Here is a 26,091-nt window from a genome sequence, read left to right as displayed (position 1 = left end):
CCAAATACTGCTTTCTATGTTGACTTCCTTTCTGTTTGATAAATAATCACCGCTTGGAATCTGGAATGCTGAGGTTACTTGAGGTTTGGTTTTCCTGAGTCATAAACCATACAGTTCTTTATTAATTCCAATGAATGCAGCCCATGAAATCCTAAAGTGGTGTTATTAACCAGACTGTTAAAAAATTAACTACCACACACCCGCCATAAAAATTTTATAAAAAGAGCATTTATTTCAAATTTTTTTTCTGCTTCTCAGATTGAAGCACATAGTAAAGCAACAATACAATGTTCTGAAAATATAAGTGTGATGTTGTAACTTCTTTTTTTTAAATCTTCTTAACATGTTTTTGTTGTAATACTGGAATATTCTGCATGTATACTAAAATAATAACTTTTAAAATTGTACAAATCTGTACCATAAAACTTGACAGAGAATTAAAAACGAGGCGTTCTCTCACTGCAACAAACACAGATTGCTAGTTTTTCCTCAGGAACAGGAAGAAAGAACCAAGAAATAATGGAATGAACAACGTAAAATACAAAGAAATAAAATAAGAAAGGAAGAAGATGTCTCCACTCAGACAAAAAAAATAACAATAATCAAAGCTGATATTTAACTTTAGGCAGGGAATTTCTTACAACTTTCCAAAGAAAAGAAAAACAAATGTCTTTTATTTGGTGTGTGTTCATTAAAACAGTAAGAACACTCAAGTATCGTCTGCATACAGTTAAACATCAGTTTGTTCCTTTGTGGCTGCAGCCAATGAAGTAACTCTTACTGTAATAATAATAATTAATAATAATAATGATTATAATAACAACAACAATAATAGAAAACAACAGTAATAATAATATAACATTAAAAAGAAAGTGAACAAAAACACACTCTTAAAAAGGATGTTCGGGTGTCAACCTTTCCAGGACTCCATCACCCCCTCCAATCCCACATGTGCACAATTTATGTTTAAAATCAACACATGTTGATGCAACATATGTTGCAGGCAAAACAATACTGCTCAGGAAAGTGTTCACACCCCCATTAAAGGGCCACATTTCTGTGATCCACACAATGATTCTTTGCTAAATCACCGGATTTTCTTGATATTTGCTAATTAGCATTTTTTTAGCTATGTGTTGCAAAGATCTTACAGAAAAAGAAGGATCTAATCAGGCATTGGTATCAGTCAGGAGAAGACAGGAAACAAATTCTAAAACAAAGACATTGGTGATTATCCAAAGCACATCAGTGGCATATTAGTCGTAATGTAAAATTTAAGTTCAGCTTAAATTCGACAGCCCTCACCCACTGGGGCCTGTGGACAAGAAAAGTTCTTAGAATTTGTGTGATTTGGAAAAGTTTTCCCATGTAGAGAGAGAAAATGTTGTGAAAACAAGATGTGGTTTTCTGGTATGAAAAGAATTCAAAATGGTGAAATTCAATCAAAAATCCATTCAACTGAGTATAATCTTAAGGCTGCACCAACTTATTTAGACCTTGTTTTCAGTTGGATTTTAAGGGTTCAATACAAAGGTCTCATCTTTTTTAACACCACAAGAACACAGCATTTCACTGGAGGTGTGTTCACTTTCGTCAGCCACTATACCCAGGTATGTGGAGGGAGTGACAAAGTTTACATTTACTCTGCTGGGCTAACAAATCAACAGCACATCCTTGTTTAAGAGCGGCCCAGGCGCAGGTTGTACCCTCAGAGTGATACGTCATATGTCCGCATGTTGCTCTGTACACACTAAACAAGCAGAAGAGTTTGCTTTCTGAATATACTCAAGTAAAAAAAAAAAAAAAAAAAAAAAAAAAAGAACTTAAAAAAAGGGAAATAAGGAGAGAATGCACTGGGTTGCAAGAGTTTCTGTTTAAGTTTAAGGCGATTTTTAGAGCTCACAGATTTTTACCCATCGTCATCAGTGGTGGACTGGGAATATGGCGGTGATCATTCGTTGGTCGACTCAGGTCAAAATGGGAAACGAGTGCTGATGGCAGGATTTTGGACAAAGTGGGTCTGTGGAATAAAAACGCCTTCTCTTCTTAGAGAAGCCTCAATCACTAAGGAAAAACAAAGATCCACAGTTTGGAAATGGAGATACTTTTTCAGTCCGTTTCTGTTTGGGAGTAGAAAAAAATGGGTGATACTTGTGAAGGACTGTCACAGACACTCCTACAGCCCACTTGTTTGTGCAGCTACCAAAGCTAGTGGTCTCGATCTTCAGTCTCTGCTTTTCGTGTGTGCTAACCCCTGGAGTTGTTGTTGAATTATTATAAGGCCACCATACTGTGAAGATGCTCTGTTTATCTTCAGAGTATCAACAACCCGGAGTCGGTCAACTCATCTGATCTGTGGTACCTGCTGCTTTTGGCCGACAGAACAGCATGTTAAACTTCTTCAGATTTCATCTGGTTGCAGGCTGTTGCCAGACCCCAAAACACACTTTTTTTTTCTTGCTCTTCCTTGTCTGCTCTAAGAGAGAAACAGAATGCAATATGCCCTGCTGCTAAGGGAGCTGTTAAGAGAATAAAATATCTCCCTGGCTGCCACCTTTGAGGAAGTACATGAATCTAGTCCACAAAAGTATATGCTATATCCAAGATGGTACACTAATATGGTTCCCATCAAATTTTCTCTTAAACAGACAAACTGGTGACAGAACTCTCAGCCCTGCAAAGCTCAAGTCTATAGAAACAGTGGAAAAAATGAACCATAGAAGAGACAGAAGAGATTTAAGAAAAAGGAAAGGGCAGCGGTTCAAGTCAGCGTCCTTCTACCCAACCATCCAGGGGAACCGCCATGTGGAAGGGAGGAGCTGTTAATGTTCAGATTGGCATGAACTAGTTGGTTATAACTGGAACGTGAATGAACTTTCAGTCAGCGCATCCTCATGGAATCGATGAATTCAAAATCAGGTGGTCGTCCTCCGCCGGAAGGACCGCTGTTAAGAGTCCTCGCCGTCGTCCTCGTCGAGAACCGAGCAGTCTTTCGTTCCGTACAGATCGGCTAGCTTCCTGAACCTTGGCCCCCAGCTCTGCAGATAGTCATAATCCAAGTCGGACTCCGTCGTGACCGACTCGAGCGAGCTCAGCGAACCGGCCAGCGATCCCCTGCCCTCGTAGCCATAGATCTGGATGGAGTCGTAGGGCGGCGCCGTGGGGTCGCCATCGGCCTCCGCGATCCGAGTCTTGATGAAGTCGTCCACATCGACGCTGTTGGGTGCCGGGCGACCCATGCCAGGCCTGATGGGGTACTGGAGTTCCGGTTTGATGTCTTTCCTTGGCAGGAACCCATTGGCACCGTCTGGGTTCTGGGTGAAAAGGGAAGCAGTAAAAATATAAAAACATTGACAGAAGGACGGGGAAGACGTCTTATTGCTGGAGCAACTCTTCCTTACCTGCAGTGTCGCGATGTCGAAGGCCTCCGTGTCTTCCTCGCCGCCTCCTTCATCATCATATGTAATGATGTTCTCTCTGATGTCCTCCTCCTCGAACACTATCAGCGGCTCCTTCTTCTGACGCCTCAGTGCGACAAACAGAACCACAATGGCTGCCAGAAAGCAAAGCACCACATCAAACAGCTTGTTTTGGATCCGTCTTTCAAATCCGAGCAGCAAATGAGTAAACGCTGCACTGTAATGAGTGTGGATAATTGGCATACCCCTTGGGGAGGTGCATTAAAGACTAATTGGTATGTATACTACTGTGATGCACACATGACCGTTTAATTGCTTGTAATTTTAAAATATGTCTTTTGAAGGTTTTCAGATGCGTCCTGCTAATCTTAGAGCGCAGCGTCATATCTCTATCTCGGTTCTAATGAGGATGATGCAGTCCGAATCAGTCAGCGAAGACCAGGAAGATGAAATGATTTCATCTGCAAACACACTTCCAAGACGTCTTTGAGGTTTTGGATTTGTGATCAGAAGATATCGGTACGAAAAAATAAATAATAATAGAAAAAAAGTAAAATTTGGTTGGCTCAGATTGATTAGTACAATTTAATGACACCAACATCCACAAATCCAAAGTAGTGTGCATCTGTCAACTGGTTTCTTACCCAGCAAAATGACGATGCAGGCTAGAATTGCAATCAGAGCGCCGGTGCTGAGCCCGGCAGGCAGGACGTAGGGCTCCACATTACAGGAGAGGATGGAGTCTTTGCTGTCGCAGGAGCAGACTCTGATGGTCAGGGTGTTGGTGCTGCTCATGGAGGGGAAGCCGTTGTCGTTTATTTCAATGGGAAGGTAGTAGACATCCTGGGTCAGACGGCTGAAGCTTTTGCGAAGCACATAGATGCTTGCTGTGCTGTCTGTAGAGGCGAATAGTGAAGACATGCAGGTGAGCTGGATAAAAAACAGTAAGTGACACAAACATGTGCAAGACAAAAAGTGATTTTCATCCCATAACGGCTCAGCAACTCAAGTGGCTGGAATATCTGAATTCACAGGATTTGAAGTGGGGAGTGAAAACTTTCCAGTTTATTTCTGATGGGAAAACCTGTAAACAGTGCTAAGAGACTATTTTCAAAATGGAGACAGTTAACAGATTCCCTAGAGCAGGGGTGGGCACTCCTGGTCCTGGAGGGCCGGCCTCCTGCAACTTTTAGATGTGTTTCTATTTCAACACACCTGAGATAAATAATGAGGTCATTAAGAGGACTGTGGAGAACTTGACTACATTTAGGAGGCGATTCAGCGATTAGAATCAGCTGTGCTGGACCAGGGAGACATTGCAGGACACCGGCCCTCGAGGACCAGGATTGCCCTTCCCTGCCCTAGAGAGATGTACCTGCACTGGAAATTAGACAGAATCTGAAAATTTCCACATTTTATTCCATTAACATAAAAGAAGTAGAAGAAAAAAATGTACATACTAAGAATTTTATAGCAGGGGAGTTATGTACAGTACTTCCGCCACATAGTGCCATTTTACAGCACACCCAAATTACTATGTTGCCTTCTGTTGTTATGGAAATGCTGTATATATAAAATATTACTTAAAAATAAATCATTGTCATTTCTGATGCCTTGAAATTGGGCCTCTATTTCTTTACAGCGATGCTCCTCCACGGTGCCGTTTACAGCTGTTCTATGGAGCTCAATAGATGCCCAGTTCTGCCTGGTGATTGCTAATAGCTACTGCCAGTCTAGAGGAGCTGATGTGGGAATATAATATAAAGGTCAATAAGCTGATTTTGCATCATCCTCCTGATTTAAATATTGTATTCTTGTTCGTGCTTGCTTTATTTTGAAACAACCTGTGGATTTCATGTGAAAAAGGAACAAATGTGAAGTGTTTCTATGTCATAGAAATGAATAAACTACATGCTACATTTTTGCATCATGGGAATTATCTGTCATTTTACTCATCAACCTGAAGTGATGGGTTTTCTTGTTATCTAAGCAGAAATAACATTTTGGTGTCAACTTTTTTTTTATTTTTTATAAAATCTCATCTGTGCTCGTGCCTAGCAGCTCCAAATCTTCCTGTTTCAACAGCTGAAGGTTCCAGCTCAGCTTCATATCACTGGTTTTGTTTCAGTGCTAAAAATCTGACGGACCAGAGGGAACAGTTATAAAAAACAATACTTATAATATCATCTTCTTCTAATCTTGATTATTTTAATAATCAAGATCAGAGAGCTTGGGTCAGTACAGTTGCTCCCACCATCAGTATTTATAATTGGTTGTGACTCTTGTTCATAAAAGCTACTGGATCCTGAAATATCACTAGTTGGTGTCTATAAATCCTGCTTGAAACAGAGTGTGTAGCACATTTAGAGCACTATTCATAAATACTGATCAGAGGTCATAAATACAAGTGGGGATTGTAAAAAACATGAACCAACAAACCCTGCAGGTTAAAACAGCTTCTGAATTACTCTGGAAATATTAAGACAATCATTTCTAAATGTGTTTTGTAAGCTCTCTCTCTGTGGTGTAATCTAACAGAACAACTTTAGAATGCAGTGGGGAAAGTATTAGCTGAACTGCAGCGGCAGCCTCTCTGACTGGACCAGTTGGGAACCGGCTCCTCCCCTGGTCCAGCAGTAAAACTGCTTCGCCACAAAACCTCACATCCCTGTGATCTGATTCTGGAATGAATGGGTTTGAGGTGGCACCTCCATACGTCGTGTCATCTCTCTCTCAGCTGCAAAGAGTGCACCACACACACACACACACACGCTGGGCAACAATCAGCCTCATGCAAACCCACAATTACAGCCTGCCACCAAAGTGCTTCCAGTGCTAAACTAGAGCTGGTCTAAAAGCCAGGTCTCCAGCATTAGAGCATTAAAGCAGTTCAACTACAAAAATCGAATTACCCATCTCAGCATCTGTTCAAGTCGTTCCCTCATATCACCACCTTAATGTATTAAAGCAGTTTTCATCAAAACGCAATGTTTGTGAACGCCACACAGATTCAATCTGGCGATCCGAAAGTTAAAGTTGAACACAACCGTTGGCGCGAGATTAATTCAAACCACTAAAGTGTACATGAGCTGAGTTGAAAATAGTGTTTATTTTTCACTGATTCCATAATCAGCTGTTAGTGCAGCTCTAAGCGTTTACCTGCTTAATCTGTGAGATGATATATAAACAGCTGGAAAATAAGAAATGTTCAGCTTGAGGTCCTCTGATGCTGGCCTGATGCTGACCCAACTTTTATTTTTCTAAGGTTTTTCTGGGACCAGTGGCTTTTATTTGCAACAGATAAGGCAGGAAATGGGCAGAGAGAGAGAAGGAGAAGACATGCAGGAAAAAGTGCCAAGATCAGGAATCAAACCCTGAACACTTGTGTCAAGGACTCCATGTAAGAGACGCCTCCTCTACTTTTACACCAGACAACACCGCTATTCTTCTGTTTCAAGTTACACTTATCAAGAATCAAACTAAACGTTTGGATTGGCTGCGGTTATCTAAGAGTCTATGACTTCTTTCCTCTGGTCCAGCAGTGACGTGTTGTTGGTCAGCCAATATTCTCAGAGTCAGAGCAAGAAGATAGAAGGGGGGAATATTCGTTTAAAATTTTATCATGATATTTGGCGGTATTTATTATGATAACACAAATTGTGCCTGTAACTCTCTCACGGTTTCAACAGATGGGGTTCATTGGACCCGAGAGCTTTCTACCAACATTTTTTTGTGTGGTTTTGGGAAATGACGGTCTGATGGGACACCCCCAATCCACACTCCTCCTGAATGTCGCGGTAAGACCATGGGAGAGTTGAAAATATCCCCATTTCAGCTGCTTCGGGACACCAGACATAGAAAGAAGTGTGATATTTTCTGTCCATATTTCAATGAGACCTAAAGGTTCCATGTGGAGTGATGTAAAACGTACATCACTCCACAGAGGTACAGGCACAGTCAAGGCGACGCGAAGTGGACTCATTGTGACATCTGCCAAACACGTCCTCGCAAAGGTCCATTTTTATGCTCAATTGATGTCACACAGTAAACAGCTAGGTGGGAAATGGAACCAAGCTGATAAAGTTGCGAATAGATGAACCAGAAACAGGTTGGGGCACCCAACTGGCTCTTCAAACTATATTAGTACGCTGAAGTATGTTGGAGTCTTTACAGTTATTGTAGAGTTGCCGGTTCCATATCCATAATGTGACTCTTCTGCTATTTTCTAATCTGTTACTATCTGACCTTGATGAGCTAGTACAGATTTTGGTCTCAGTTTGGTGTTCTGAGCTGATAGCAGTGGTACCCATTGGGGTTTCTGCTGCTGTAGCCAAGCTGCCTCAAGGTTTGATGAGCCTAGTTTTCTAAAATTGTCATTCAATAACATATTTCTGTCCACCCAAGAGCTGCATGAGAGCATTTTTGTTTCCATGTCTTTGTAAAACCCATAGCCTAGAAAATCCCAGAATATCATCAGCTTTGAAACACTCAGACAAGCCCAATGAGGCACCAGCAACCATGACACATTCAAAGACTTCAAAAGCTCACAGGTAAAACATGTTTTCACACACACCGCTCTCTTCCCATGACATTTCCTCTCTTATCCGCTGTCTTCTCCACTTCCCTTAACTCTCATTTCCCTTCCTATTTTGTCTCTCACGGCTCTCACAAAACCTAATTCAATCAGTCGGCCCCCCAAAGATACTCGTACAGACGGACAGAGACCCCACCACAATTAATATGGCCCGCAGGACATGTGCGCATTCATGAGTGTGCAGGAGAAAAATTCAGAGCACCTGCTTATTTCTACAAGGCACTATAAGCCTCCATCTGGTCCTGCTTTGATCTAATTTGAGTGAAGGAGGGGGGAAGGTGTTGAATAAGAGACTGCAGAGGAAGAAACAGGAAGGCTGGCTGCAAAAATAAAGTACTGGAGGAAGAAAAATAAAGAAATCAGTTTCTCGATTGATTTACCCCTGTTGTCTTTGACTGAGAAGTTCTGGTTGTGGGCGACTTCAGGAGCAAGGCTGAAAGTGAAGTGTTGCCGGTGAGCCATCTCGTCCTTGTCCACTGCGCTGACTGTTTCGATAACCTGCATCACAAACACAGGAGACTAGACGTTGATGCAAAACAGTCACTGAGTGTTTATGCCTTTCAGTACCGAGGAGTTCTCTGCACTGGCTGGTGCCGGTGAGCGTACCTTCCCTAGCGCCACGTTTTCACACATGTGGACCTCATTGTTTGTGGCAAACTCTGGGGCGTTGTCGTTGACGTCTTTCACTTTGATGTTAACTCTCACTTTGGTGTCCTGGTGGTGTCCGCCTGTGTTGCACATAAAATAATCAGTACGCTGTTGCTACCAGACATATATAAAGCAGTGTCAAACACAGTGATTGTTTATTTGTCTGTTTAGTAATCTATTCTTGGCATCGAGGGACAATATTGTTTTCTTGCAAGATTGTCTGTCAATCAGACAGCCTCTTAGAATTCTAAGAATGCAACAAGCAGCTAATTATTTCTGCTGTCTACCACGCACTGACTCATGTCTATTTACAGTAATGTGTCAAAGAATTCCCCTTGAAATCTGAACATATTTTCATGTTGCAACTACAAATCTTAATGTACAGCGGACCCCCGACTACTCTCTGCTTAGTATTCACTGATTCTCTTATACTTTATCTATATCCAGATAAAATCCACAGATATTTGTGGTTTCAGTGCAAAAAATGTCACAATCATTTCAAATGATAAAAAGGAATGAATACTTTGGCAAGAAACTGTTTTTATATTTGTCAACACTAAATTTGCCCTGATAAGCAAATGTGACAAATTCCAAATATCAAACGGAAGAAAAAAGGATGGGAAGTATTTCTTTGCTGCAGAAATGTACATATTTGCTGAACTTGTCAGCATATGTTTTCCACTACCCTGTAATTACTGGCCGTTTATTTAAGCTTCCCAGTGCCTAAATGTGGTCAGCATAGCCTGCAATGCTTCTAACTTTGTGGGCGACTAGTCCGTTTCCATCTGTCCGTCTGGCGTCGAGCACGCCACAGAAAAACCACATGGCGCTCTGCTAGCTTGGGTCCTGGTCACAGAATACCAGGGTGGGGCCACGGTGGCCTGTGAAGATTTCTGGCGTTAAAACCAAAGAGAAAAATCTTCCTAGTGTCTGTGGGTGGACAAATCTAACTGATTTTCTTTAGTTTTCATTTCAGTTTGCTTAGTGTTGACACTGTTAACTCCACTGGTGCGCTGCTTCTCAAAATTAGACCCAAAAGCTTTGCGTAACATCAAACCGTTGATCCATAGAAACGTCTTAAAATGTGTGAATGCTTTAGTTCTTTTCCCCTTTCATGGTTTTTGTCTCATTGAACAAAAACAAATGTAAAGTCAAAATACAAATGTTACTAATTTAGCCAAAGGCAACATGTGAAAAACTACCTAAAGCAGTTGTTCAAAAAATAATTAATGTTTTTTTTCACTTTATAATGAGGGGCTTCAAAGAGAATCAAGCCAGATTTATAGCAGTTTCCATATTAATAGGCAGCATTTCTAACTGAAGAACTTTGATTTTACCTCAGTTTGTTCTGTATTTAAGTCCTTTCCCAGCCTCAAATCATGAGCCAAACAGCCAACTTTAATTTTATAACCTTGAAGAATTACAGGAGTTCTGAAGACAAAGGACCGGTTCTGTTCCTTTGAATTAAACCTCTATTACGTCTTCTGGCACAGAGTCAGCACAGTGACAAACATTGTACCAACATTTTGGCCCTTAAGTTCAAGGGTAAATATTGTTTTTGTTGCCTTGTAATAAGCTTTGATGACTGGGCGTGTTTGCTGTGGTATACATACCAATCTCTGTAGCTGAAACTGAAATATTGTGCCAGGGTTGTGTTTCTCGGTCCAGCGGTCTGTTCGTGGTGATCATTCCGTCTTCTGAGATGCTGAAGAACTGATCCACATCCGTGTACCGAGGAATCATGTATCTGTTTGCAGAAAACATGTTCCGTAACACAAGTTTTATGTCACTCCATAATCTCAACTTTTAGGTTATTTGTGCTCTGATCTGAGAGTCTTTGTGCAACACATTGTTTTATTGTTACCTGACAGGATTGTTGGCAACATCCGTGTCCTTGGCATGAACCCGTCCCACCGGGGTGCCTCGAGGCGCGTTCTCCTCCACCTCGAAAGTGTAACTAGGGGCTATGAAAACTGGAGGCTCATCTGCGTCCTCCACCGATATCTGCACACCAACACAAACAACCGCTGAAGGGCTTCTGTGATGTTTGCTTTATTAAACCGGCAAACAAATATGCACGGCTCGCTCTCTTGGGCACACTGTGCACCCAGTGAAATGCATGCATTATTGACTTTTCTGCTCCTTTCCACACACAAAACTACCTTGATCGTGGCTTCATCCTTGTAAGGTCCCCAAGCGAGAAATCGAGGGTCTAAGTGTGGGTTGGACCCCTCCACCTTCAAAGTGTAGGACCTCTTCGTCTCAAAGTCCACTTGCTGAGAAAGTAGAGACAATGGATTTTATCATTATTATCATTGCTGCAGATACATACAATATTGTTGTTTTTTCCAAACAGCAGAACTAATATCCATCCCCTGCAGAAGCTGCATTGACGTTGAAACTGCATGAATGATCAGTGTTGAGCTTTCCTGTTCAGGTAGGGGGAGCTGTTGCCACATGAATGTATCGAAGGAGCTTCTGTTAACAAGCCAAAAACAAAACAAAACAAAAAAAACACCCCAGTAACCCAAATACAGACTTTGATTTTAAAACTGTTCCTGGTGTATGATATGGCATGATATGACAGGATTATTTCTGGAAGTGAATGAATCATTGGATTGTTTCTGTTCTGGCTGCTTTCATCATCAGATGAAAAACAATGGTGGTGTGTTTCTAATGAGCCAGGATGAGGTCTGGGAGCCTGGGATGCTGCGTGACGGAGAGGAACAGAAACGCTTTCAGGACCGCGACGGCCCGTTTCCGCCAGAAGAATTAGGCGGAATTTAATCATTTACACCTTGACAATGGAGACTGCTGTATTAATCATCCACTTTTAATACACAGCTTGCCAATATTTCAGCTAACATATCAGTAAACTCCAAGATAAACTCTGAGGTGCTGAATTTATTCACATGGAAGTCAGGATCACCTCACTTTTTACATACAGTAGCCTCGATGCAGAATCGATTTGTGCCCTGAGGGTTTTCTTTTTTTCCCCATTGCGAGCATATTTTCCTTACACATCACATTCTCATCTAGTCACCTCAAAAAAGTTGCACTGCAATTACAAAGCAATGACCCTTGGCTAAAAGGCACAGTGCATGTTACGCCTCTAATGATCCTCTCTCCTGATGTGCAGAGTCTACACTGCTGCAGGGAAAACTTCTAAGTCAACAATTGTTCTGGCAGTTATCGTATGATGCAATCCCCAAGAGGTGCTCTCTGCTAAGATTGCAAGGCAGCGTGCTTCGCCAGCAGCATTTGGCAGCAACCTTATATGCAACTGTAATCATAGCAAGTGACACTCTTTTGGGTGTTATTGTTTGGTCTTAAACACTCATCCTTTGCCACAAAGACATCGCTATTCCTCCTGAAAATGGTGATGCTGAACAGGATATACCCAAGATCTTTTACTCTGGGGCTCCTGTGCCTTTGGTAAACGTTGGTTTGGAGTAGCTCTGTCATGTTGGTTCTGATTTGTTCTCTTTGCAGATTTTAAAATTGATTTTGAAAAGCAGGCTTCATAGATGCAGGAGGAGGAAGTTCAAACCATCTTCAACCAGATTTTTAAGACAAGAAGCAAAAGCAAATGAGGTGGGCGAGTCGTGATTATTGTCACATTTACATGAAGCGCTGTGTCATTGGCTCTAAGTCTTAATTAGAGAGATACATTTCAGCCAAATGAGCAGCTGGCAAAATTTTCTATATCTGTTCAAAACATTAATGATGATGATGATGATGATGATGGTGTCTTTTCTTTGAGGTGTCAGGGCCTGAAAACATTTGTAGATTTCACTTTAGGTCTGTTGCTTGTTTTCAGTTGTATCATTGGGCTTTTAATATTCAAAGAAACAATGTTTGGAGGCATCGCTTCTTCTTCCGCTACTTCTGTTCTTGTTTATTCCTCTCTTCCAATAAAAAAAAAAAAAAAATCAGTAAAAATCAATATCTGCAAAATTCCCAGAAGATTTGGAGGTAGTTTAGAAGATATTTTAAATTTATGGCAGCATACCCATTGTTTGCCTCTAAATCATTCAATTGAATTAAGATTCACTTTTCTAGATGTAGGTTCTGATATTTACCATGAAATTGAATAGAAACCTCAACATTTTTAAAGTTCAATCTGTCAGCCAAGTCATGCGGTTTGGGGCTCTTTTTTTGTCTGCGGTTTCATAATTTTAATTTAATTACCAAATTATGGTTAATGTGATGCAATAGCTTCTGTAATGGGATTACGTTTATAGCCCCATCCATTGATCGCTATCCATGGATCGCCAGCTGAGCCCATTTAACTGAATTCCACACTGAGGAAGATGCCTTTGAATCCCCAGCCAGATTCAGATGAAAGTCTCTGGGAGATGTGTCCACAGCAGGCAGGTGTCAGTTCTGGTACCAGCAAACCACCCAGATACTGAAAAGAAGGAGTGACTCAAGGAAGGAATGAAGGTCGAAGACAAGCCAAGGGATTGAAAAAAAATGGAAGAATGAGGGGAGAAAAGGAAAGAACAGGAAGACGAGAAGGAGAAAGGATGCAAGAAAAGAACTCATAAGGGACACATGGAAAGGACAGAGGCGAAAAATGGGTTTATGCATTGGTGAACTGTCACTGTGGGACAGCATCTGCCTCCTTCCTAACTGTCTCCACAAAATCAGAACACTCTGCACTAGAAACCATTCAGTCAGGCAATATGTGTTCTCCTGGCGACTACCAAATCCAGACTTTGTATTGTGGCATGTTTCGTCACTCTGGAGAACATATTTCCACCAGTCTGGTGTTCAGAAAGCTTTAGAGAGCCACACCTGTTGCTTTGAAGGGTCAGGTGTAACAGCTTCTTAAAGAGACCCAACGGAGCTCTCTGTAGACTGTGCTTGAGGTAAACTAAATGCCACACCAAGTTTGGATGTGTGTAGCTGTTAACAACAGAAAGTTGATAAACTTTGCACCCTATATGCAGCTGCACCACCCACTACGTAATTTCACGTTTTGCATGTAAATGCATGTGTTCTCTCTAGATACTCTGGCTTCCTTCCACAGTCCATAGACATGACTATTACGTTAGTTGATCTTTCTAAATTGCTCCTCATTTAGAGTCCAATGACTTTGGACTCTGGACAAGTCGTTGTCCAGAGTGCACCTGGCGCTGGTACCACAGAGAAAGGTACCAACCTAGACAATGAATGGCTGTTTGTAGCATTCTTCATGTCTAAGAGATCGATTTCATACAACTGTGGCAATGAAAGAGGTAGGAATGCCTGCAATCAATGATTTGATGGAGTGACAAAATACTTTTGGCAAAATAATGAATATTTTTCTTATTCGTTATAAAGCTCTTGATCCATTCACTTTAAGCGGATACTTGGTACATCTAGTGACAAGTGTCTAAAAAGCCACCTTATGCAAAAAGGAAAGCACTTTAAATGTTACTGAAAGAATCTGAATGAACAAGAGTTATTTTCTGAAACTGACTTTATGCTTGAAATCATCTTTGGTCTTGGGTTTGTCTAACTGTTAGCTCCACAGACCCAAACCCATTAGCGAGTGAGCTCTCAGGAACAAATTTAGAGCTAGAGATTCTAAGTTCTGCAACCTGGACGGCTAAATAAGGCACATTAATATGTGCTGGAGGCAGGTAATCCTGTTTATCATTCATAAAAGATCCCGAATCCAATCAAGATTACAACTCCAAGCGAATAAAGTCCACCGTGTTCTATGTGATCTAACACATTATCAGAAAGTAACACCTCCTCTGAATGGATTGTTGCGCACTCATCCAGTTGCAGATAAACATGTTTAATACGATGATGACAGGTACAGTCGAAGAAGAATAGATGTGACCCACTTCTTTCATTTTCTCATTTCTGTCCCTGCCTCCCTCTCTTCTTATCACCGCCCTGTCTTTATTCTCGCCCTCTTTCTATAATCAGTCTGATATAATGATAATAATATTCACAATAATACCCCTCCTTCTCCCTATTGCTTTCTGTAGCACACATACACACGCTGCTCCTTAATATTCTGTGGACTGCTTTCGTCAGGACACAGTTGAAAGAGAATAGCTGATTAAAGCTCATCCCTGTGTGTCTGTCTTTGAGGAGGAGAGAATGGAGATTAGTGAAGGCTACTCTTGATGCTGATTTGAAAGTGTGTATAGGTGGAAGTGCATGCATGTGGTCGCATGTGTGTGTGTGCATGTGTGAAGGTATGCGCTTGCTTTTAATTTCGTGTGACGATACCTTCAGGGCACAAAAGGTTTTGATTTCCCCTGAGATGAATCAAGACCCAATAATTTCGCATGCACGCACGCACACTCTCCCCTGCGTACATACAAACACTTTCAAGTTAAAATGGCGTCATCAGATCAAGGGGGGAGAGTGGGGAGCAGCAGAGGTGGGTGTGATCAACTCATTCTGCACTTACGCACTTTTAATCAGGATCTGGCTAATGAGCTATTATTCCAAGAGACACAAGGAACTGCGGTAATGGGCTGATGTGTGGCGGTTTCGACAGATCTGTTTATGGTCCAGCGTTGTCTTCAAATCAGCATTAGTAAGATCTCACTGACCAAATCAAGATAAATTTACTGTGATAACAACTTAAAGGTCAGGGTATGTTACAGATGGCCTCCCTGAACTAGCTAACCAATCAGCAGAGGACCTGAGGACTTCAAAATTTAATGCCTGCTCCAACGTTTAAGGTCAAGACATTAAAACTGACAATGCACAGCATAAAAGATAGAGAAAAAAAAAGTCTTTGGATGACCAAAGATCATTTGGACCTTTTGGCCATTTTCCACTTGTGCCTCTACACCACGGCTCAACTCTACCCTCCACAGCTGAGGTGATTTCCACTACAATATTGTGAGGAACAGCTCTGGGCTGCTGGCTAATGCTGTACATTAAAAAATAGTGTGATCTAATCTGTACATGACAACAACAGTCAGTCTGACTTTCTGTATGACTCAAAAGAGGAGAGAGCCAGAAAGGGATTGCAGGCGACCAGACAAAACATTCTAAGTACAGGAGACATGACAGAACCCCACCATCTTGAATCTTCACCTTTCCTCAGGAACCTACTTATTTCTGCCCCATTGGCTCTGTGTTCCTCTAATTAGTTTCCCCTCATTTCTTTGCCACTTAACAAAGTACTTCAGCTTCATGGTTTTATTGTTCTTGGCTCAATTCTCCTATTGTCGTCACCCTGGTTCCACATTGCACCTCCAGACAGCCTGAATTGGAGTAAAAAAACAAACAAACCCAAAAACAAAAAACCCCACTGTCTACCGCATCATTCAGAATCTGAGATGGAAGATGTGTAAACATGTCCCTTAAACAGTAGGGAAAACATACACTGAACAATCTGACAAAGTGGTTAAAACAGTCAGAGTGGGAGTGGTGTTGAGCATGATAACATTATTTTTTTTGGTGGCTCTGAAAGTAGTTTGACAGGAAAGAGGGTAATGAGAGAGGGGGACTAAAATTTCCCCTCTCATTACAAATGTCGCCAGGCTGACAGTCGAACCTGTGACCACCGGCACAAAGCCTAAGGCCTGAATATGTGGGTTGTGCTTTACCCCTGTGCCACCACAGCACCCCTAGCATGATGACTTTGACGTTCTGTGGGATCTGGATCCAGACAGGATGGACATCATCCAGATAATGTAACAGCTGATAAAGAGCACAAGAAGGCTGTATTTACAGACATAATGATTCCAAGAGCACAAGAAGCTCACAGAGGAAATACTTAAGTAGTGAGTGCAGTGGGAACAGATCCTATGCAGATTCTTCAAAGAGAACGTAACCCAACGATTAGGACAAGAGGAGAATCTTTTGTCATGCATTTACCTCATACAACTGGTTTTCTATGTGCTTGGATTCAACATTCAAGGGTATTTTGACCAATATATCTGTGGAGGTTATAATGTAAATTTTCAACAAGCAGTTCTGCCTCTCCCTCCAACAAAAACCAAAAGATTTATGAAAGAAGAAACTGCCCCTAACTTTGGTATGGTAATGGATCCCATATTACATACCCAGTGACTATTCTTTCACATTGCGAACGCGACACCAAACACAAATCCCAGCAATGATGAACGCTGTGAAAATGACCTGAGGCTTAGATTTTAAGAAATAGTTTGTATGTTATGAGAACATTTTTCTGTAAGTTTGGCCAAAAAAAAAAAAAAACATTCACAGCCTCGCCTGCACAGTGTATTGTATACACACTGCATGCAGTATAATAAGATCTTGTAGTACAAGACCTCCCAGTGCACAGAACACCGTGATATTACTCCTATAGTCTATCTTTTAAAACACTATCCAGTTCCTGTGTTTACAGTAAATAAATAAATAAATCCTTGCTGTGTGTCTTGTGAACTGGATGCATTGTCAACCACACACACACCCACACACACACACACACAGACACAGACACAGACACACATTAGCCCTTCATTTTGGCGTAATCGCGTGATTTGCATTCAGATCATTCTGGTGATTTTAGGATGGATCTTTAAAAATAAAAAAGAAGACAACTTTCATTCAGTTTTTTTTTCTTTTTACATTCAGTTACAGGAGAGCAATCTGAATTTTAGATATACGCCGCTCTGTCACAGCCCTCTACTGTTGGCTTATGCCTTATTTATGAGTTACCTGTATTGCTCCAGGGCGGAGTAATTATAGTTGTTGATAGAGGAGAAAGGAGCATTATTCATTATTATCACTAACTCATTTCCCCGCGTACTACTGGTGTCATGGCTGGGAGGAGAGCCCTCAGCTCTGAGCGCTCTCAAAGCCTGGCTTCCGCACAGAGCAGAAAATGGATCGCTCGTGCAGAAGGCTGTGAAGCGGCATGGAAGAAGAAAAAAGAAAAAAGCAACATGAGGACGACTGGAATCGATTATTGCAGCAAAAGATTTTCCCACACCATCAGAGAATACAAAGTGTGGGTTGGGGCTCACTGCACTCCTGAGCAACGTCACGAATGTCTGGGGAGGAAACACAAGATCACCACAAATACTGTGGCTCCCATAAATGGACACCCTGATAAATATGAAGTAGATATTGTTCAAGTACTTTGAATAATTAATTGAACATACTGTACTGTTTGATAGCTGGGATCAATGGAATGTGTGATTGAATTGAAATTTTAGTAAAGTGTAATAAGAAGCAGGAAGGGAGAAAGGGACAAACAAACTTACATGTATGGAGAGCAGGAAGGGACATAACTATGGGTGGAGTTGCTAGGTTGGGCTTGGAGCTCCTTCCAAACTGCTTACAGTTTTTTCGGTGTTTGTGTACATTTCACTCTGTGTTCGCTTTTCTTTTAATTACATATTTTCCCCAGCCACTCTGTTCAAGTCCCCACTCAGCTGCACTATAAGTTGTTGATTATCTCAACTTGTTTCCCAAGCCACTGATCATTTCCCATATCTCCCCATAAGCTCCTTCCAGTCCATCTTGCCTGTTGGATCCTCTCTGGTTCACCGTTGCCTTTCTGGCAGAAGCCATGCAGCACTGTTTGTTCCTTTTTCATCTGGAAGAGCATTTGATGTAATAAATCTTCGCCTTCGAGCCAAGACTCACGGTGTGTGCTAGGGTTAAATTCCATGATTGCAATTTTTTTTTACTTTTTAATATAGTTTTGTTCAGTCAAACAAAAAAAGTGGATTAGTTGAATTATACAACTGGAAAGAAAAAAAAGGAGCAACAAGCTGAATAAATATAATGATATAATTTCATAAATTATACCCCAAAATGAAAGTATTTTAGTTATAAAAACTGGTCCTACATTATCTAGACCTTAACTGTTATCAAACCTTACATTTACAAACAGATTTGTGGCAATTATGTGATATTTTCAAATTTCTCTTGACATTCCAGATGCTGTATGGATGTATGAAAGGTAGGTGCAACAATGTTTAATATATTGAGTTCACTCTGGTACATCCTATATAAATAACTGAAAACTCTCCACTCACTTAACAAAGCGACAATAAGCAGTGGCATTGAACCTGCACTCAATTCAGCAAGACAGATAAAGACTTCTTGAATGAGTTACAGTATTTTTCTACCACACAGCTCACTATTACAAGACTTTTGTAGTGCAAGTTGTCAATAAATTACAGTTTAAATGCACCGATGCCTTCAGGTCTCTGAGAGCACGAACAGAGCCTCGTTTTTTAAGAACAGCCAGATTCTGCTGCTTTGTGCTTTCTCATTCAGCACTAGAAAGAAACTTTATTGATCATTTTGCTAGTGCAGGCAGCATTGCAGTCAGCAAAAAAAAAAAAAAAAAAATTAAAAGGTCAATGTGTATTTTTGAATGTAGCGCTAATATATTTGCTGCTCTCTTCCTAGTGAACAGACAGGGTAGTACTTTTCCCCTCACCTTTGCTGACTGGGGGTTAATTCTCTCAAGTTGGGATTTTTTTTTGTTTGAGAACTTTACAGCTGGAATCATGAAATTCATACATCATTCAGATTTTTCATGAGAGAAATCCAAACTTTACTTCCAGACTCAAATTTTCAGAATACTCTGACATTTGTTTGTCATTTGTTAGTCTTAATAAAAAGGTGAATGAATGAATGAATGGATGAACGGATGGATGGTCTGATGGATGGATTGACAGGCTGCACCATAGCAGTAAATATTGCAATATTGATATCAGGTGCAATATAGTTTTCTTTTTCTTTGTGTGCTTAAGCTTGTCCCAATAAGTAAATAATTGCATGATAAATTAAAATGAGCTGGGTAATAATATTTTATTGAAGGGCAATATTGTGTACAGAGACTTCATAATCAATTTTTTTACAGTTTTGTTTGTGTGTGGCTTTGATTGCTTTTTCTGGTTGCTGTATTTTATATTGATTATCTACAATAACTTCCAGTTCAAGTGTTTTTTATAAAAAATAGGAGGTGTAAGTCTTTGGGAATTATTTGTGTTGTTGCTTTAGTTTCTTTTTGTACAGTTCACTAATGAACTGTACAAAAGTAGAGTTCATTAGTCTTTGAAAACTTGCATCATTATGCCATTACCATTATATTAGTTGAAAATGGTCACAAGATGACAATATTATCGTTTACTACAAAATATGTTATTGTGACAGGTCTATATACACGCTTTCTATTCTATGTGACTTCAGTATTTTTTAGCGACACCTTTTGTGTCTAATTTGAGCTTTAGCTGCTGGGAGACTCTGACCCAGAGTCACATATTTACTAGCTAATATGTATTAACATGTAAAAAAATAACTTCAGAATTTTATGTTTCCAACATTTGGACTACAATCCCCTGGAGGGCTGCCAGGGGGCGCTGTGGGATGGAAAGATGAGAAAAAAAATGAGAAAAAAAAGAAAAATAATCTCATAATTTTTATTCTTAAATGTCTCATTATCATTCCTGTTTTCCATTTGTTAATCATTTTGTTTTCTGTCAAGTTAAAATAATTTCTTTAAATGTTAGTTCTGATTGGCTGCCTGTCAAATTCTTCAAGTTGCTTTGCTCTGCAAGCTACCATAGCAAGAAAATAGAAAAGTTTCTGACAAGAAAAGGACCAAAGGAGGAAAACTATAAGAACTTTGGGAAGATTTTTTTTATGTGATTAATGTAATGATGTATGATTACATCATACATTACAGTAATGTATGATTATATCATACATTACATTAATGTAAAATATGAGAATTTCTTATAATCAAAAGTGTGTTGAACAATTGTACTATATGGTAATTAAGTCATAATATATTTTCTGATAATAAAGGTTTCCACCGTAGAACTCATGACCATCTGAAGTCAGAAGGTGTGATGCAGCATAATTATAGAATAATGAATAACAATCATTCTAGTTGATGTTTCTTGACATATTTTGTATCATTGTCTGGGTTTTCAAAGGGGGTTCAATACAAGAAGTTAATGATCTTGGAAAAGTTTGGGAACCCTTGAATTGGTCAACATTCATTGCAGTCCAAACAATCTGTTGTGATACAAATGTTCTGAACACTGATATTTTGATGATGACACATTCACAATACATGGGGCTGCCCAAATGGATGGAGAGATGAATAACTTAGATTCTGGAAGAGAACATGGACCTAGAAAAGTTACGTCTAATTCCAGACTTTTCTCAACTGTCTAGCAATCCACAGTAATCTCACAGCTAAACGGTTTTCTGTCTGAAGGAGACTGTAGAAAGTCTCATTCAGGTTCTTCCATCCTCCCTATCATCTCTTACCTTCTTCAGTTTGATAACAGCCTCTCTGGTCTCTGAGTTGGTGGACAGCTCAAACATACTCATCCCATCTCCGTCTATCAGGCGATAGTTCACAAGTCCGTTGTCTCCAATGTCAGAGTCTTTGGCCTTAAGACGACCCACCTCCTCTCCTGCCACCTTGTCCTCTGACACAGACATGGTATACACACCTGGTGGGAGTAAAGAAGAAGAAAGAAAAAAAAGAATCAGAAAATGTACTTGCCGATGAAGGCCAGCCGTGTTATCTCGTAGTCATGGCTTGCTTTGGTATTCAACACCTTTGTAGAAATCCTGGCCGGCTGTCAGCATGTTTACTGGCTGTGGCAGGGTCAGCTTTGGAGGGCAGCAAGGGATTAACACGAAATATACCATCTGCCTCATATGGCCCAAAGGATATTAATATCTCCTGCGGTGTCAGGTGTGTGTGTGCATGTGGGTAAAGGCACAGACTCCAGATTTTCAGAATGCAAGCAGGAGGACCATATGTCTTCTTTTATCCTTCCTTATCTTCCATTTCTCATCTTCCCGTCGCTCCTCCCTCTGGCCTACCCAGACGTTTTCTTCCTTTCTTCCTCACATTTTTCCTCCACCTCTGTTTCTCCTGTCGTATAATAATTCCCTTTCTTTTCTCTGTGCCCATCATACCTGTTCTGTTGTGTTTTTTTCCTACCTCATCTCAACCCACACCTACCATTCAAAGAGAACTCATCATTTTTACTAGCACGTCATTAGAGTGTTTACCCCGCTTGCAAAGGTGGAGCAAATCACTGGAATCATGAAATTTCCTTGGTCATAAGGCGACTAGGCATGTGCATGTGGAACAAAATGAAGAGTCATTCCCGGGCTTGGACTCATCCGGCTGGAATCCCGACCAGCTACCCTCAAGCTCTTTACTTTTTCTTCGCCACATCTGCATCGATCCTCACCTAATCCCTCTTAACCTTTCATCTCCCTCCCTGTTCCTGACGTTTAAACTTCCCCTCATGTTGATTGACTCTGTCCTGCTAATGTCCCTTACCACCCCCTTTCACCTCGTCTTCATCTCTCATTTGCCTTTGCCCCCTCTGGTCTCTCAAATCTTTTCAGTCATCCTCACCTCTCCTCCCCCTTTTGGCCTATTTCTCCTCTGCCTTCCTCTCCCCTCCTCAGTCCTCTTCTGGGTAAAAGCTCATTTCATGCTTGCACCCACTACCCGCCTCCTCCCTTGTCCTTGCCCTTTTCCTCTTGCTCTTCCCCTGTCATATCCTTGCTTGTCCTAAGTAGCTTAACTTCAGTGGCTTGTGGCAGTTGATTTAAACATTGTATGACAGGTACGACTTGGCGTACCTGGCTACAGGCGAAAAGTGTAGCGCAGTGCATACAGTACCAACATTTACATTCAAATCCCACATTAGGTGAAATATGTTAAATTTTTCAGATGAATATTCATCGGGAAAAAAGTGTGCGACTTTTCATGCAGTTCTAAAACTTTTTTCCCAAGGATATGTGAGGCCAACCAGCTGGAGTAAAGAAACATTTCTAATACTTTGAACTGCTTTGTGGCAGAAATTTGATTTAATAGATCATAGATTCATTTGCTTGTCTTCATATAAAACTGGAATCATGAGTTTACATACACACTGTATAAACACTTTCTGCGTTAGGTCTGTTTGACTTAATAAAAGTATATTATATTTGTTAAATGCCAGAATAATGATTGAAATGTTGAATTAGAGAATTCGCCTTGTTCTTTGCTTCGTACAGAGGGAACGACTTCGCCTATTGGGAAACAACTGCTTGCTGGAGGTGTGGACTCTGTTGAAATTTTGAATGACTGGATCTGATTTTATCCAGTCACTAATTTTTGGGCATGATTTATATGATGCGTAAACTGGATGGTGAAGGAAGTTCTGGAAAATACAGAATGGCTCAAAGTCATCTTTGTAAGCAATTAAATATCTTAAACATTCTCCTTGCTCTGACTGCAGCTGCTCAATAGTTGGGAGCTCTTGGTGAACACGGACCAAACGGCCTCATGCACTTCATCTGTTTATAGACTACAACTACAACTCTGAAACGGCGTCCTCCTCCACCACTTCTGAACGCCAGGCCTGGGTTGAACCATGTCACACAGAGCCCCATGTGATGTGCTGTGATTGGTCAGACATTGGTGGATGTGTTTCATGCAGAAATGCGCTCAGACAGCAATGTTGGTATGTCATTTAATCTATCCAGTTTTTGCATCTGCACGCAACATAAATACTTTTAAGGAGCATTTGACAGATGGTGTGAAATTACATGGATTTGTGCAATTCTTCCTGCAAAGACTGTTAAATGACTAAAAGTTCCTGGATGTCCACAGAGATGTCTCCAGATGTAGAAGACCTTGACTGCTCTGAACAGAGTCCCATCCTCAACCAGACAGAAGACCTCTGGGATAAAGTAAAGTAGAGATTGTGAAACATCAGCCTCTTGTCCAACAACAGTGTTGGATCTCACATACAGAATTGTCACAAATTCCCTATAAGAAACTCCTAAATCTTGTGGAAAGCCTTCCCAGAAGAGTTGAATCTGTTATAGCTGCAAAGAATAAGCAGACATCAACTTAAACCCTATGGATTAAGAACAGGATGTCAGCAGGCGAGGCAATATAGTGTCAATTCAACACAAGGTAATAATGTACACAGAAAATGTTTCAACAGTCATTATTCAGCTGTCAGTATTTTTGCTTTATCATATAATTGCCTTTATGAAATGTGTCTGACAATTTGTCCCAAATATGGAAACATTTCAGTTTGCGAATAAAGACGTGTCGTCCTTTCTGTCATTTTTTTTTCTCTCCTTTGGGTCAAATCTGGCAGGAAAACTTTCCATTAAAGCTCCAACATGGTTTTCATTTAAACACTCCAGTCATGTTAGGGGATTTTTAATTGAATCATTCTGGTGTGGTTCATTACAGAAGGCAGCTCTGTAACAGCAATTTCAGAAGTCAGCGAAGGTAAATGAAACGCTCAAACAGAAGCCTGTAGACATCAATCAAAATATATTCTCTTCAAACAGCTTTTATGACCTGCGTCGTTCCCCCGCTGTTTCTGTTGAGGCGGGAATTAGAGGGCACTGGCTTTACAGTGCGCTGGCACGCGTACATTAACAGTATTTAACAAAACCATCTTCGTCGTCGTAAGTCTAATAAAGACTGAAGTCACGGAGTCACAACTCTTCTCATCTTTATTTTCCCCTCCTTGCTTGTAATAACCCGTCTGTGTCGTAATGAATTTTCTGGGGGTGCTTGATAATGAGGTGAAAGGGAGAAAATTGCAGGGACATGAGGGGTGTGTTAAAAACAGATGAAGCCTCAGAAAAATGCCACTGCTTGATGGAAACTGAAAAAAACAAACAAACAACACAGAACCACATGAGGAAGTCTAGCTTTTTGTACAAAACCGCATATGTGTTACTTTTTATCTCCCCTCATTCTTCCTCAGGGTTTGCTGCAACTTTATTAGTACCCCAGTGCTGGCGACAAGCTGAGCTGGAGGCGTGTGATGTTTTTTGGCTGTCACTTCAGTGAATAAAGCACCCGGAGTGGCTTACTCAAAAGCACGATATCTAAATAACACCTTGGCATAACTCATCACCATAACTCAAACGCAGACGCATCATATGTCGGCAGGGAGTGTTAATTCTGGTTTTTGTCTTTTCTGTTTTTCTTCACGTCTCACTTATCTCGTTTTTATCCTTTCAGTGCCCTCTCTCAGTCAACCCCGCTGCTAAATAAGTAATCACTGTCCTCATTCTCACCATCTGGGAGACTGTTCTTGCAGGTGGTTGGGCTGCTTCGCCTTGTTTTTGAACACGGGGGCCAACTTCCGCAGCCTGCTGTTGTTCTGTGCGTTGTCTCGCATCCCAGGCGCAAACTGCGAGATATGCGCTAAGAGCATCTCTGTCATACAGAGAGGTACTTTTGCTAAAAATGTAAGTCAAAGATAATAGTCAAGGGAAATTAAAGGTTGCCGTAGCAATACAGATTTCTTCATTGGTCAGTATTTTGGTGTTCAGATGTTTAAACACTTTGAACATTTCTGCCACTCTCTCTTCAAAGACAGTCCTTTTAAGCCCCTCCCACTGCAGGACAGTGGACATTTGTGGAGGCTTAGCGACAACACACTAGTGTCATCAGAATGGAAATGATTGACCTCAATTTAATTTATAATGCAGCTGAGCATCTGATTAATTGGTTACAGTGACAGACAGACCATTCCAATTTGATCAAATAAAATAAGCAGTGTATGTTATTCATTGCAACTTCAAATTAAGCTAATCTCTGAGGAAGGAATCAGGGAAAACCGGCCACATGGACACATCCCATGTTTTAAACAATTCTGTAAAATATGCAATAGTCCTACTTTGTACAACTGTTACGGAAATTAAATCGGAAATTTAAAACAAAAAGGGACAAAAATGGAAATAAACTAAGTATTTAACAGAGTTTTTAGCTTTAAAAGCCCTTTGCTTTTACAAACTGTCACACAGTTTTAAAAAGTATGAGTGTCAGTATGCAGTTTTCACACACCTCAAATTCTGAAGATAGCTGAAAAACAAAAATGGATTCCGGTTGTCACGGCCCTGCACAATCAGATTTTAGCTTCCCTTGATAGTCTGGTGGAAGAACTGTCAGCTCGTTGAAGCACGCAGCAACCAGAGGGACGACTCTGACAGGCTCTCTCTCTCTCCTCTGCAGCCTACCTCACTGCTTCCACCAGCGTCACCCCTCTCCTCGCCTGTTCAGCCTCTCCACAGGCTAAATCCTCATCCTCACTTCTCTCCCTTCCTATACTCTCCATCCATTCCTGCAGCTAATTTCTGTCTGGAGTTCCTTGGTTCAGAGCTGCGGGAGGGGAAGGAGAAATGCGGAAAGAGGAGAAAATGGCAGAGTCATGCAGATGGCTAAAACTGGCCTGAGGGGGGAAAAGAGGAAGAAACCGAGTGTTGAACAAAGACGAGGGAGTTGGATAAAAAATAGAGAATAGCAAAACAATGACTGGAGCTGGAGTGTTCAAAAAGATTATGTTCGAGTTCTACATGATTTCAATCATATATTTATACTTTCAACACAGTTGGTGAGAGTGGAGGCTCACAGTGGAAGTGGCAATGATGCTTAAACAGAGTGTGACAAATGTGGATAGTACATGAAGACAGTGA

General features: G+C 40.8%; 1 protein-coding gene across 2 annotated transcripts in view; it reads right to left on the bottom strand.

Moving 5' to 3' along the window:
- Window positions 1–206: 206 nt before the first annotated feature.
- cdh11 (cadherin 11, type 2, OB-cadherin (osteoblast)) overlaps window positions 207–26,091 on the bottom strand; it is a 108,043-nt gene continuing 82,158 nt past the window's right edge. For both annotated transcript variants that reach the window (XM_055024052.1, XM_055024053.1), the window contains 9 exons: window positions 20,893–21,080; window positions 10,824–10,937; window positions 10,526–10,665; window positions 10,275–10,408; window positions 8,620–8,741; window positions 8,394–8,511; window positions 4,064–4,315; window positions 3,402–3,553; window positions 207–3,314 (listed from right to left, as the gene is read on the bottom strand). In XM_055024052.1, coding sequence (XP_054880027.1) covers window positions 2,949–3,314; window positions 3,402–3,553; window positions 4,064–4,315; window positions 8,394–8,511; window positions 8,620–8,741; window positions 10,275–10,408; window positions 10,526–10,665; window positions 10,824–10,937; window positions 20,893–21,080 — 1,586 coding nt within the window. In that variant the 3' untranslated portion in view covers window positions 207–2,948. The remainder of the gene's footprint in view (window positions 3,315–3,401; window positions 3,554–4,063; window positions 4,316–8,393; window positions 8,512–8,619; window positions 8,742–10,274; window positions 10,409–10,525; window positions 10,666–10,823; window positions 10,938–20,892; window positions 21,081–26,091) is intronic.

Source organism: Poeciliopsis prolifica, unplaced genomic scaffold (genome assembly GCF_027474105.1).
Source record: "Poeciliopsis prolifica strain line A6 unplaced genomic scaffold, Auburn_PproV2 SCAFFOLD113, whole genome shotgun sequence".
NCBI lineage: Eukaryota > Metazoa > Chordata > Actinopteri > Cyprinodontiformes > Poeciliidae > Poeciliopsis > Poeciliopsis prolifica.
The sequence above is the reverse complement of the archived record's forward strand: the minus strand, read 5'-3'. Positions and strand labels throughout refer to the sequence as shown.